The sequence below is a fragment of the Chelonoidis abingdonii genome, chromosome 26, assembly GCF_003597395.2.
Source record: "Chelonoidis abingdonii isolate Lonesome George chromosome 26, CheloAbing_2.0, whole genome shotgun sequence".
Lineage (NCBI taxonomy): Eukaryota > Metazoa > Chordata > Testudines > Testudinidae > Chelonoidis > Chelonoidis abingdonii.
In genome coordinates this window covers 6,805,315-6,819,033 of record NC_133794.1, presented here as the reverse complement: position 1 = coordinate 6,819,033, position 13,719 = coordinate 6,805,315, and the positions used below count along the sequence as shown (strand labels likewise).

Sequence of the window (13,719 nt, the reverse complement as noted above, 5' to 3'; positions counted from 1 at the left end):
CAGTGCGATGGGGCCCTGCTACCATGGTACACAGAAGAGCGGGACACCACCCCAGCCTGCCTCTGGAGCTCGCTCTCACTCTGTGCTTGTCCCGTGCCTAGCGCAATGGGTCTCTAGGGGCTGCTGCTGCAAGGGGCAGGCCCTGCCTTGGCAGCTCAGATTTATGCCAGGGCACATGACTGGAGAATCCAGCCCAGGAATACAGGCTGGGCCCTAGGTGTCTGTACATCAGAGGTTATTCATCTGTTTTGTATACAAGAATCTTTTGTATAGGCCCCAGCACACGGGTGTCCTGCTCCATGCATGGGGTTCCAAGGCGCTCCCGTAACACACTAATAAACCGTGTTAGCGTCACTCCTACCTCATGTGCGTCCTCCTGATCCAGACAGGGGATGTCTGATTTGCAAGGTCAATGGGACTGGTGGGTGCTCAGAGCGCCAGGGGTTCCGAATTCACTTCCAACTTGGCTGTTTTTATTAGGAACGTAATAACCCCATGTAAGCTGCTGTGAGTGCTGAGAACTAAGGGGATGTACAGTGCAGGTCTGTAAAATGGGAATAACGAGTCACCTCCTTTGTAGACTGATTGATGAGAAGAGCTAGGTAGTATTAATTATTTATTATCACCACAGTGCTTGGGGTGGCAGGGCAGCAACAGCCCCCCAGCCAAATAGTTTTACTGTTAAGCCTGCAATTTGCAGCCTGTTCAATTTCTTTTTCTAGTATACAATGAAGAAAGGAGAGAAAGTGCAGGAAACAGCAAAGGAAGCTGTTCTTTATGCTGAGTACAACTTTCCATGTAGAGCGCTCTGCTGTGGGCTGAAGGGCACCATCTGCTGCACACAGATTATAACTACAGCTAGTTGTAAATTTTCCATCAAGAGCTGACAAAATGGACATTATCTTCCAAGATATCTTTTTCAATATTTTTTGGGGGGAGGGATGTGCAGGTGAAATTGTTTGGTTAGAAATGGAAAGTGTTTGGTTTTTGTTGGCTGAAAAACAATTACTGGGGTGGGAGTGGGGTTCAATAATTTCCCCCATAATTTTCAAAGTCACATGTTGATAAAAATGAAGTTTTTCACAGGGAACTAATTTCCAGACCAGCTGCAGCTGAACCAAACCATGTCTGATGGTGAGAGATGTATCTGTCACTATCCCTCGCTGGAGACTTTTCCGGCCACCAGAATTATCTGACCCCAGAGCTTTCCCTGTGTAGGGAATGTGAGAGTCGCATGCCAGAGAGAGAATTCCTGAAGGAAACAGCACCAGGGTTTGTAGGGTGGGGGAAGAGACATCAGAGTTGTGCAGAGGGGCTGGAACAATGTGTATGGTGGGGTGCTTAGAGCCATTGAACCAAACTGCAAACCCTGCATATAATGGAAACTGCTGCAAGCCAGGGGGTGTGGAAGCACCCCTAGTCCCAGCACCTACAGAGTTGTGGAGTAAACAAATCCACAGAAGATAACAGAGCTGCAGATGTGGCCGTTAACTCTGAATTTACAAAGGAGCATTAGAGGATTCACATCCGAGAGGGCCACTGCCTGAGCTAGTCTGGGATCACCCCCATCTCATACCAAGGGTCTATCTATTCCATTAGTGGCCGCTGCTCATTGCTTCAGAGGAAAAACAGACCCTCCCCTCTGCCAATATAACTAGCGCTACAGAGGGAAAGAATTTCTTCCTAATCCCCACTATGATTCCTCTAACCTCACGATCAGAGCTTGCAGAAATGGCTATAAATGCTATTAACGGGCACACCCTGTACCTAGGGACTGTGCCTGAGGGCAGGGAATCGCACACTGGATAAATCTGTGTTTGCTCTTATCGATCCTAAACTGGCTACTTTCCCCGATTGCATCAAACTTTGCCCTGTGCTCTCATTATGCCACCTGCTAAAAAGAGGGAGGGCACAGATCCCAATGCGGCCTCTTGTGGTTTTCAGCACACTCTGCATATTGTTTTCCTGTAACTTTCCAAGTGCATCCACGCGTGACCTACAAGTCTGCGGATGTTACTGAGGTGCCCAACCCATGAGGACTCGAGTCTGTTACAGCCAGAGTTGATTGAAAAATGAAAACAGATGTAATCTGGGGGTGGGAGGGTGGGACGGATTTTGAAAATTTGGTTATTTTTGAAAACTTCACAACTTGTTTTCATTTTTTTCCAAAAAAAATAATTTTTTACCCCAATTTTTTGGTTTCAAATTTTTTCTATTTTCACTCTTTCCCCCTCCCTTTTTCATTTAGTGGCATGGAGAGGGTGAGTGAAACCCCCAGACCATTTTGAAAACTAATTTTTAAAATTTGGTTTCAAGAAGGCAACTTTTCAACAATGTCTTTGTTTGAAAACATTTTTTTGGATCAGCCCTAGGCTCAAGCTGTGGAGGTGCAGACTTTTAGCATGGGCAGTCCATTCTGGGTCCTCCCCAGGACACTGACCCAAGGGCTGAGAGACCCCCATGGAGGAGCTGACAGGAAATGGACACACAGATAAAGGGAATATAAATTAAGAACAGAAGTGGGGGGCGGGGGATAAAAAGATTAGTATGATTTTTACAGCCTCAAAGTACCGGACCTTGGCTTGTATCTCTGTCACCACCAGGAGGCAGCGCTGGCTCTCTGCATTGACCTGCAGGTCCAGGCAGTGTGGCTGGGAGGTGGCTTTGGTCCGGTCTCTGCTCACAGACGAGGTGCAGGCTTTTCACAGATGTAGTAGCACTTGTATGTGCAATCCACGTCGTTCCACTCCCCGTAGGTCCAGACGTGCGCACAGTCCTCGTTCTGGCCGCTGTTGTTGGGCTCCCCCTCTTTCCAGTACCTAAACACAGCGGGGCTACAGTTGGAGTGGCAGGAACGGGGTGCAGGGGACAGAGCGGGGTCAAAGCTGGAGGTGGATCAGAGCCATACACAACGGGGATTTGAAGCCGGCGTGTCCCGGAGTTAGGGGGACTCTTGGCTCAGAGACTGAAGTGTAGGCCCATTGCTAGTGAAAACCATCAGCCTTACACACCATGGAAAGTTGGACATCTCTGTCCCATGCGGTTTCCCATGACCTGATCTCACCCTGATGTGGCCCGGCCCCATGCCTTCGGGCTCTCTCAACAGACACAGAGGCTGCTTCTGCAGAAGGAAGCCTGTGGCATTAAGGAAGAGGGACAGTGATAGCCAGCAAGGGTTGGGCCCGCACTCACGTGAAACCGGTTGTGGAGTTGCTCCCATCAATCCATTTCCACTCCCCTTCTGAGTTCTTGTCTGAGAGACCAATCCAGAAGCGCTGGTTGCGTGTCCTGTACATGATAAAATTCTGCAGCCGGAAGTGGGGTAGGGGAGGAAGCACAGAGTCATCTCCTTTACAAGGATCAGCACAATTTTACTCTTAATTTCCATCACAGAAGAAGCAGGTCTGATGGAGCCGTGTCGATTTGATGTGTAACACACCCCACAGGGCTCTGCCACTACATACATCCAGGGACCCATAACAGACTATGTACCACACAGGGCCAGGGTCTCACGACCCCTTTATGTGACTGGCACAAAGAGCACAAAAGCCTAGGACTGCTAATGGAGTTGCTCCTTCAGCTCAAGTGGTAGAAGCCTGTCCTTTCAGAGGTGATGCCATATTCAATTCCCACTGGCCACCCACAACAGAGAGTTGTTACACGTGTCACACGTTGGGAACCCATAGAAGGGTGATGCAGAGTTAACTGGGGGAAGCGGCTAGTTTCTGTGGGTGCTAACAATGCGGGAATGACAGAGGCCTTGAGAGAAAGCAAGCCATGAGAAAGGAGTTCAGGGGTTTTCCATCCAGACTCTCTAATCTTTACCTGCTGGGCATGGCTGTTAATGATGGCCAGGCGCGAATGCACCTCCTCGCACAGCACCTTCGCCCTCTGCCAAGATGTCTCACGCAAGGAGAAGTAGTAACATTTCCCGCTGAAGTATTCCCATTCCCGGGCCTCAGGTCCGCACGGGAACACTGGAAAAGGGAGAGAGCAGCTGAGTCACAGACACCAACTGGGGCAGGTCTACCCTGTCCCATGTGGAAATGACAGCACAACCCCAGCTCTGCAAGGACCTGACTTCCAAGGCAGTGGTTATCGCTGGAACTGTCCAGTCACAATACTACAGGGGTTTGCTTCTGGCTAACAAATAGAAGAAAGCTGGGGCCCAGGCTCCAAAGCAAATAAATAGTTCAGAAGCCGGGATCCCCTGCACGCAGCATGAAGTGAGCCAAGAATAATCAGAAAAGGAAATGCCCCAAAACTGCTCTAGGATCCCTGGTGCTAGAGACTGAACAGATACCCTGCAACATAATGATCACAGCAAGGAGCAGCAGCTGTGGCCAGAAGGAGGGGGACAACCCAGAGAGGTGGGCAGAGCAGAGGAGGGAAGAGGAACTGGGAAGGAAGAGGCTCTGGCAGGGGGCAGTGTATAATGGGGAGGGCACAGCAGAGGCAGCAGGAGCCAGGAGCTGAGGGGGAGCCAGGGGGGCATAGGGCAGTGCCCTGTACTTACATTTGAAATCGTTGCTGGAATTATTCCGTTTCAGCTCATTGCGCATTTCATTAAGTTGTGAAGAGAGCACTGAAACTAAAATCGGGGGGTGGAAGGAAAGAGAGGGAGGGGGAAGGGGAGAGAGAGAACACACGCCAGTTATCTGACCCTGCTGCCACCCTGGTATGTCTGAGCGGCATTGAGTCATCTTTGGGTTTCAACACCCTTTACCCAGTAAGCTCACCAGCACTTGCGTGTGCTAGAAACGCCTTTCAAAGAGGCTTATTTAATCCATGGGGAAAGCCAGAACCATGCCCTTACAGCCAATCGCAGGGCAAGGTGATCTGGACACCTTAATGCACTAATCCTCCTGGGTTTACAACCTGGTTCAGCCTGGAATAGGAAGCAGGATTTAACAGGTTTGGTGGGAAACAAAAATACCTTGGGATACACAAAGGGAGAAACTGCCATTAGACAATCCCCACTGGGCACCAGAAATTCCAAGCAACTGTGACCTGAACCAAAGGCACCAGGGGAGAAATGGGCAGGCGGCTTTGCAAAGGCTGTGGTGGGTGTTTCCAAGGGTTCGTCCCCCCGAGTAAGCGTTGGTGCACTAGGGTAGCTATGCTGTCATAGCGGTACTGCCGTGAAAGGTGACTAGAGATTTGCACAACATCAGTGCAAAAATCCAAGCACAGAAAAGTCCTAACATGAAGCTCTGAGAAACCGCTTGGCCCTGGGGTTATGGCCACGTTCCGCATGACCAAGGAGGCTAGGATGTGGCTCCTTTTGGCTAGAGAGTGCTGACAGAGTAATCCCCTTGCTAGTGCTCAACGTGCCGGCTATGTCCAGCAGAACATCCCCAGCATCAGCAACAAGACCTCAGTGTGAGACAGTGGAAGGGTTAAACAAGTCTGACTTAACTGATCACCCTCCGCCCGCTCTCAGCCCAGCAGGCTCCCTCTGAGCAAGGCTTTAATGTACCTTGTTGATGAAGATAACAATGCTAGAGCGTCACACCTTCAGAATCACTTCACCTGCCTCCCCTTGCCAGGTAGAGAACAATATGCAATACCACCCCCACTTTGCAGCTGCAGAGAAAGGGATATACAGAGAGGGCGAGGGCCCTGCTACCGAGGTGGACAGGCAGGGGACAGGGTTGGTCCTCAGGAGACTGGATTCTATTCCCGGCTCTACCCCTGGCCTGCTGGGAGAGCCTGGGCAGCTGCTTCCCCTCCCATCCTGCATCGGTTTAGACTGTGAGCTCTGAATGGCAAGGGCTGGCTCCCTGTGTATCCAGGCAGCACTCAGCGCAGTGGGACTCTTGGATGAGCTCTTTACTGCTAGCAAGACAAAGAAGAACAAGAACCCAGGAGGAGTCAGTATCAGGGTTTGACCCCAGAGCTTTTGAGCACACAGACCCCACATCTCTCTGAGTCGCCCCAACTTCCTGCCTCATTAATGACGTGAGGCACAATCTCCTGAAGGCCCCAATCACGGTACCTCTGGAGAGTGACACCGCAAACAGGATGAGGATCAGCAGGTAAGAAAGCGCCAGCAGCACGTAGACTGTGAGGGAGGATCTCAGCTTCTGCCGGAGGAAGTTCCTGTCTTTAGAACAGAATAAAGATTGCGAAGGGTCACAGATTGACAGGTCTGGCAGCGGCTTTGGTGCCGCTTTGCAGGAAGGTCCCATTTATCATGTTAACCCTAAATTAGATGGTTAATTGCTTGGTATAGAGGTCAATAGGGCATTTATAACTGCAACTTACAGCTATCTTTCAGGTTTTTCTTCTTAGCCACACTACAGTAGTGTCTGGGAGCCGCGATCCTGGATCAGGACCCCAGTGTGCTGGGCACTGTACAAACCCAAAACAGAGATGGGCCCCGCCCCAAAGAGCTTACAAGCTTCTCACCATCCACGAGACACTCTTCTCATGACTGCAACATGCTTATAATGGCTGGTAATAATCACGAGCAATGGAAGGGCTTAAGCTTCCATTCAGACTGTGACCAAGTATCTAAGTTTTGTTTTACAGTTTTGTTTAGCACATGCCCTCTAGAGGATTATCTTTTCCTTACCATTAATTGATGTTTAACAAACATTCCAAATTCATCCCAGGGAAATTAGGCTTGTGACTCAGCCTTTGGAGAGTGGCTGCACATTCTGGATGTTGTGTCCGGTTTAAGACGACTTAAGGGGGACTCCGGTTTTCAGACAACGCTGAGTGCCTAAACAACCCAGCCCCTCTGACGTGTCTCGAGTCAGACACTCACAATCCTTTCAGAATACCAGGCCCATGAGTCTTAATTCAAAGCAGTAACATCTCTACAGTGGGAGAAAGGCCACTTCCTTCTCTCACCTTCCAAAAAACTATTTCCCTTTCATTGAAAAGCATAAAATACAGCTCCCAGCAGCGCCAGGATCCTTGTCCCAAACAGTCCCGCACAATTAGCACTAATTAGCCTTCTCGCAGGTAAGGGTAAGGAAAGACTTCTCTGCTGCATCTGTTCAGCAGAGAGAGCAGACTCCTAAGAACAGCCACACTGAGTCAGACCAATGGTCCATCTAGCCCAGTGTCCTGCCTATGAAAGCTGTTCCATACTCCTAATCATTTTTGTTGCTCTTCTCTGTACTTTTAAGAACTCTAATATATCCTTTTTGAGATGGGGCAACCAGAACTGCATGCAGTTTTCTAGGTCTGGACATACTATGGATTTATAGAGTAGCATTATGATATTTTCTGCCTTATTATCTATCCCTTTGCTAATGGTTCCTAACATCCTGTTATCTTTTTTAACTGCTGCTGTACACTGAGCAGATGTTTTCGGAGAACTCCCCACAGTGACTCCAAGATCTCATCCCTGAATAGTAAGAGCTAATTTAGACCTCATCATTTTGTATGAATAGTTGGGATTCTGTTCTGCAACATGCATTACTTTGTACAGGGGCAGCTCTAGGCATTTTGCCGCCCCAAGCACGGCAGGCAGGCTGCCTTCGGCGGCATGCCTGCAGAGGGTCCGCTGGTCCCGCGACTTCGGCCACAGGACCAGCGGACTCTCTGCAGGCAAACCACCGAAGGCAGCCTGCCTGCTGCCCTCACGGCGACCGGCAGAGCGCCCCAGTGGCTTGCCACCCCAGGCATGCACTTAGTGTGCTGGTGCCTGGAGTGGCCCCTGACTTTGTACTTATCAACATTCAATTTCATCTGCTATTTTCCTGCCCAGTCAGCCAGTTTTGTGAGATCCCTTTGTCTCTCTTCCCAATTTTTGCCCTATCTTGAGTAATTCTGTATCCTCTGCAAACTTTGCCACCTCACTGTTTACCTCCTTTTCCAGAGCATTAAGGAATATGTTGCACAGCGCTGGGCCCAGTACAGATCCTTGGGGGACCCCGTTATTTACTGCTTTTCACTTTGAAAATTGACCATTTATTCCTACCTTTGTTTCCTATCTTTTAACTGGCTACTGATCCGTGAGAGGACCTTCCCTCTTATCCCATGACTGGCCATTCATCTAGTCTAAAGACCCGTTTCTCTCTTTCCTCCCATTTCTGAGCTATTGGATGGAAGGGAAGGAAGAGGGCTTACCTCTAAAAATGCGCAGCTCATCTTGAAGCCTTTCCTTGTCCATGCTGTAAATGATTCCTGGGAGGCAGAGGTGACTTTAAATGGCATTAGAACATGGCAAAGTGAAAACCTGCTCACGGGAATATCTAGAATAGAGAATTCATAATTCTACTAGGAATGTTAAATCCAGAGGTTAATGTATAACCTGCAGTGCCCACACCATGTCCCAGGCAACTTGCCCTCTAGCCCTGGCCATTTGGACTGCTTCCATGTCAAACGGGGTCCTGATAACTCCTCTGTACAAACAGATTAAAAGGTTTCGGCTGGCCAATCAGCTCATTCTTTCTATTCAAAACTCTCTTGGTCAATTTTAAGTTGTGCAAGAACAATAATACAAGATGTCTAGTTCCTGAAGCTGCTTCCCTCATGCAGGTAAGAAAAAATCGAGCTTGGTCACAAAAGCAGGGTTTCGAAAGCAACAGCTCAGAACCTTGTTTCTGGAAGAAAATCACAGCACTTGACTTTGGAAAGCAGTTGCTAAGCACTCGCAGAGCTGTTCCACACAGAACCGGCAATGTCTCAGCGGACATGCTTACACAAGAAGATAAAATGGATCCCAGGCTGATCATTGTCCTACAAATATATGTATTATGGAGCTATAGTCCTTACTTCGTAATTAAAGCATTTTCAGTTCTAGGTACCCAATTCCCTTGCCCCTTGTGTAGTCATTTAATTTGGTGCAAGATGCAATCAGATCAGAACGGTAGTGTTTTGCACTCCCTTTGCACTGGTATAAATGTCTGCACAAAGGGGCAGAATAAAGGAGGATCAAATCCTAAATGCTCTTTCAACTCCTTTTCCAGCTCTCAAAAAAGCTTTGTTTGAGCCCAAAATCTCACGTGCTTAGTAAGATTCTCATGGTAATTTGTGATGTTTGAGGTCATGCAATGTTTTTGAATGATGGAACTTGGAAAAACAAGTACAGTCAAACCACACAATAACGCGCCCCGCCATAACGCAAAATCGCATATAACCCGATCATAAGTTGGCTCCCTTTTAAGGCCTATTACCAGTGGTCCCCAACGCCATGGCGCCCACCAGGACACTGATGTGCCCCCGCCTAGTGCCCAGCAGGGGAGAGAAGCTGTGGCCCTGCGCTTGCCGGGGACAGAGAACTCTGAGGCTGCAGGCACCGGTGCTCACTGTCCCCGGCAGGCGCGGGGCTGGGGCTTCTCTCTGGTTTGGAGAGAAGCTGCGGCCCCGCGCCTGCCGGGAACAGAGAACTCCAGGGCTGCGGGCACGAGTGCTCTCTGTACCGGGCAGGCGCGGGGCCGTGGCTCCTCTTGAAGCCGGAGAGAAGCTGCAGCCCCGCGCCTGCCGGGGACAGAGAGCACTGCGCCCGCAGCCTCAGAGTTCTATCTCCAGCAGGCGCAGGGCCACGGCTTCTCTCCCCTGCTGGGCACTAAGCGCACATCAATGCACCACGTTGGGGACCACTGACTTAAACTGACTGGCTTTTTTACCGTGACCCTGCTTTTATCGCAATGGAATTTTTTGGACCCAAACGTCACGTTATAGCAGGGTTTCACTGTAGCTTTTCACTGTGAGGTCTCAACTGTCACTTGCCTCCTAAGTCCAAGAGATCTTGTTGCAAGGACGTTGGGTTTATTTCACCCCTCGGTGTCCAGTACAAACACACATGGGCCTCAGGTCATCTTCCAGGAGTAATTTTTGAAAACATCTTTACTGATATAACTAAGGCACAAATGGCATTTAGGTGCCCAAATGCCTTGCACAGGCAATACGACAGTAGTTCTCAAACTTTTGTACTGGTGACCCCTTTCACATCGCAAGTCTCCGAGTGTGACCCCCCATAAATATATTTAAAAATCTTTTTAATTTATACCACCATTATAAATGCTGGAGGCAAAGCAGGGCTTAGGATGGAGGCTGACAGCTCACGACCCCCCATGTAATAACCTTGTGACCCCCTGACGGGTTCCGACCCCCAGTTTGAGAACCCCTGCAACAGGAGGAGTTATTTATCTACTCACCATTTGTGCCTTTAATAATCTCGCCCCTAGAGAAATCTTGGGAAGTTCGTTGAATTCTTCCATTTTTTTCTGTGCTGTATCTCACTGTAAAATTTAACTGCTTCCAGCTAAGTCACGATTCATCTAGTGAATGTTCTATATTCATTTAATGTCATTGTCCAAATGCAATTATTGATGTAATGCTCATTAACATATGGCTATATTTGTGCTGTTTATATTAGCCATTATTTGTACTGTGCTAGCACCCAACGATCCAGTCTGAAACAGGAACCTTTCTATGCCAGGTGACGTACAGACACGCACAGTAACAGACAGTCCTTGCCCTCATAGCTTTCATTCTAAACAGACAAGGCACACAATGGGCGGGAGGGAAACAGAGGCAGAGAGAAGGAGAACTGACTTGCCTAAAGTCATAGGATGTTCACATAGACTAAACAGTGGTATCTAGTCTCAGCAAGTTGCCAGCACAGCCCTAGGACGCCTGGGATACCCAGACTCCATACATTAATGCAGCTGAACGGTCTGATAGTACATGAAAAGTAGAATTGCTGTTCCCTTGCCACTCCCTGCTTAGTACGTGCATGTTCCGCAGGTGCCCTGGGATAGAAAATCTCAGTTCAGAAACTGGCAAGTTGGGACTTATAAATATTAAATGACACTGTTCAGCACACGGTGCTGGCAGACTGCAAACGTCCCAGTGCTAACAACAGTAGAGAACATTTTGATTCCAGCAGGGGGGCTGGAACAATGTTTATAGAGGGAGTACTGAGAGACTTGAACCAAACTGTAAACCCTGGGTATAATGGAAACCACTCCAAGACAGGGGTGTGGCAGCACCTGTAGTTACAGCACTTACAGATTCCAGAGTCCCAGCCTGGCCCAGTCAAACTGTGGTCAGAGCTGGACTGACTGATTTTGCTGTGCTTTTGATTTTCATTTTTGCCAATTTGTTTTCACATCTGTAGTTAAAAAGGGACCAGATGCCCCAGTGGCAGATGCTACGGAAGGTAACATAGTTCCTTGCAGCCTTTACTCTATCTTAAACCTTTGTGTTTGCGATAAACAGGTATCAGTAGGTGTGACACTTCCCAGGGTGTCCGGGTTGTGAGGTCCGTTGCTCCCATCTCTGCTTAGCATGAGGAAGCCTAGTCTGTGCCAGCTCAGAATGAGCTCCACAAAGCCCCCGGCCATGGGCAACGGAGGCACTCCCCTCTAGGCCTACGCAGGGCTGCTCTCGCTCCAGTTTAGTGATAGAGACACTCTAACCCATGTGTCACTCTGGAGCGACCAGCCCCTGGTCCAATGGACACCTGCGGAATTCACAGATCCGATGCTACCAACATCAGCTTACCCATTTCCCTTCAGATCACACTCTGCTTAACATTCAGCACAAAGTATGTTAATAGTGACAATAGGTAAAAGTTTATGAAATAAAGAGCAGAGATTTCAATGATCACAAGCAGAGATATAAGAAAGAAATGGTGACAAGTAAAATAAAATTATAACACACATTCTAGAACCTAGATGACTTACTTAGCTAGTTACTTTCATGTCTTCTAGTATTGCTTACCAGCATTTTTCAGCCACTAGGCTGTAATCACTTTTCAGTTAAACAAGCCATACACTCAGCTTGTCTACTCTGTGAATAATATCTTGTTTCCTTGCATTCTCCTGATATACCAGACTAATTCTTTGATTTACGTCATAAACAGGACACACTTTGCTGTGTTCCCTCTTGTAGATTTTGTGATTTCCTGTAGACTTTGAAATCTTGATTAGCTGGTAGCTCTGTATACAAACAGACTTATACTGTAAGATATGCAATATTCAATGACCACTTAGGGAGAAAAATGTCTACTATCCCCTGCCTGAGCAGAACTTATCACCTTCTAGTGATCTGTCTTAACTTACACACCTGAAGAACACACATTTCAGTATAAATATATAACTTTGTATATAATATGCTTACATACATTTCACCATGATTATGACCAGTGAGCTTTCAGTGGAAACCTCACATGCCACCCTTTGGTGAATTACTATGCATATGCCTGACCCAGGGAATCCTTGAAACCCTGTACACCCCCGCTGTGCCCTCTGCCAGTTGGCACAAACAGGCTGGAACCATTCCCAATGCAAGGCTAGGGCCCTCGCCACTGTTTATTTCCCTAAATTTTGCACTGGTCTTACTTTTGTATGACCACAAAGACACGTGTCAGCCCAAGGCACACAGGGCCGTTGTTGCCAAGATGCACAGTGTCCCTGCCAGCAGATATATGGGATCTTGGGGAGCAATTACCACACAGGTGGGGTGCCAATTAATTTCTTTATTTTAATTTTTTTGTTTTTTATATATAATTTCTCATTTTTTTATTGTTATATTTTGTTATGTTATAATATTCATATTTTTTTTTTTTTGTTATTTTATTTGTTGTATATATATTTAAAGGAAGGGAAAAAAGGAATGGTGGGAATTTAACAGTTAATGAAATATGATGGGATGGTGTATACGGTGTTTACAATAGACATGATGGGGGGAGTTCTTATTGAACAGTGGTAGGGAGTTCCTAACAGTGGGGTTACGTAAATGGGGTTCAGCACAATGGATACAGTACAAGTGCATAAGCAACTCAACTTATATAAGAAACAATTTTAGATACAGTGTGAAAATGCAAAACGTACAAAAGAAATGCAAATAAAACGCTAGATTCTATATAAATGTGTTAACAATTAATAGAATGTATTAAGTGGTTTTTGGTGGCCTTATATACAATGTAACACAATGGTATTAATGTAAATACATAAGTGTAAGGCAAATATGGGTGATAAGTGAAATTATGCAATGTAGAAAATTACTGACTTAATGTTGTGACGGCTGTGATAGCAGAAGTGTACTAAAAGCTGGGTTAAAGGAATAGGAGGGGGCGGGGGAGTGAATGATTAGTGGCAATGATGAGAGGAGAGTGCGGCTGATAACAGCGGACACTTTGAAAGCCCCTGCAAGTAAGAACAACGGGCTAGAGAGAGGTTTAAGCACACGGGGGGGGGGGGAGATAGAGCGGGGGGAAAACAGACAAAAGTTATACAGGGGAGAAACAGCAAGGAGTTTGGGAAGTTTGGTGGCAGAAGGATTGTAAACAGAGAGACGAAAGCACACGGGGGATTAGAGCGGGGGAAAAACAGACAAGTATTACAGAGGGAGAAGCAGCAAAACTTATCTATCTAACCAACAGACTAGGGCAAACACAAAATACCACTTCTAAGCAAAACCGTATAACAAGCAATATATGGACAACAGACAGAAACTATAAAAAGGCAGTGAAATTACAAGCTTTACCATTATAGGAGCAACAAAGAACAAGGCAGGTGACTTACAGGCTTTTAATCTTAACAACTATAACTTATTAAACGAAAAACAAAAACCATATGGTGCCACCTTATGTATGGGGAAGTTACAGAGCAGAGTGTATGTGCCCAGGGATGGTGGCTGCAGCAGTGGACACAGCTGCAAGCAGAGAGCCCGGAGCAAAGCCCCAGAGCAGAGTTACAGCGCACAACTGTATTTTGCAGCAAAAGTGCCGCGGAGTTTAGGAGAGGTTTA

General features: G+C 47.4%; 1 protein-coding gene across 3 annotated transcripts; it reads right to left on the bottom strand.

The window, feature by feature from the left end:
* Positions 1 to 599: 599 nt before the first annotated feature.
* On the bottom strand, positions 600 to 12,376 carry LOC116825787 (hepatic lectin-like). Of its 3 annotated transcripts, XM_032782048.2 has the most exons (8): positions 12,309 to 12,376; positions 10,119 to 10,225; positions 8,086 to 8,210; positions 5,999 to 6,106; positions 4,517 to 4,591; positions 3,826 to 3,977; positions 3,193 to 3,305; positions 600 to 2,819 (listed from the first exon to the last, which is right to left on the bottom strand). In XM_032782048.2, exons 3-8 carry the CDS (start codon positions 8,126 to 8,128, stop codon positions 2,681 to 2,683), a joined length of 630 nt encoding a protein of 209 aa, XP_032637939.1. In that variant the 5' UTR covers positions 8,129 to 8,210; positions 10,119 to 10,225; positions 12,309 to 12,376; the 3' UTR covers positions 600 to 2,680. The 3 variants fall into 3 exon arrangements, with proteins under 3 accessions (XP_032637939.1, XP_032637940.1, XP_074917143.1); XM_032782049.2 differs by lacking the exon at positions 10,119 to 10,225 and having other exon boundaries at positions 12,309 to 12,370; XM_075061042.1 differs by lacking the exon at positions 12,309 to 12,376 and having other exon boundaries at positions 10,119 to 12,230.
* Positions 12,377 to 13,719: the final 1,343 nt, after the last annotated feature.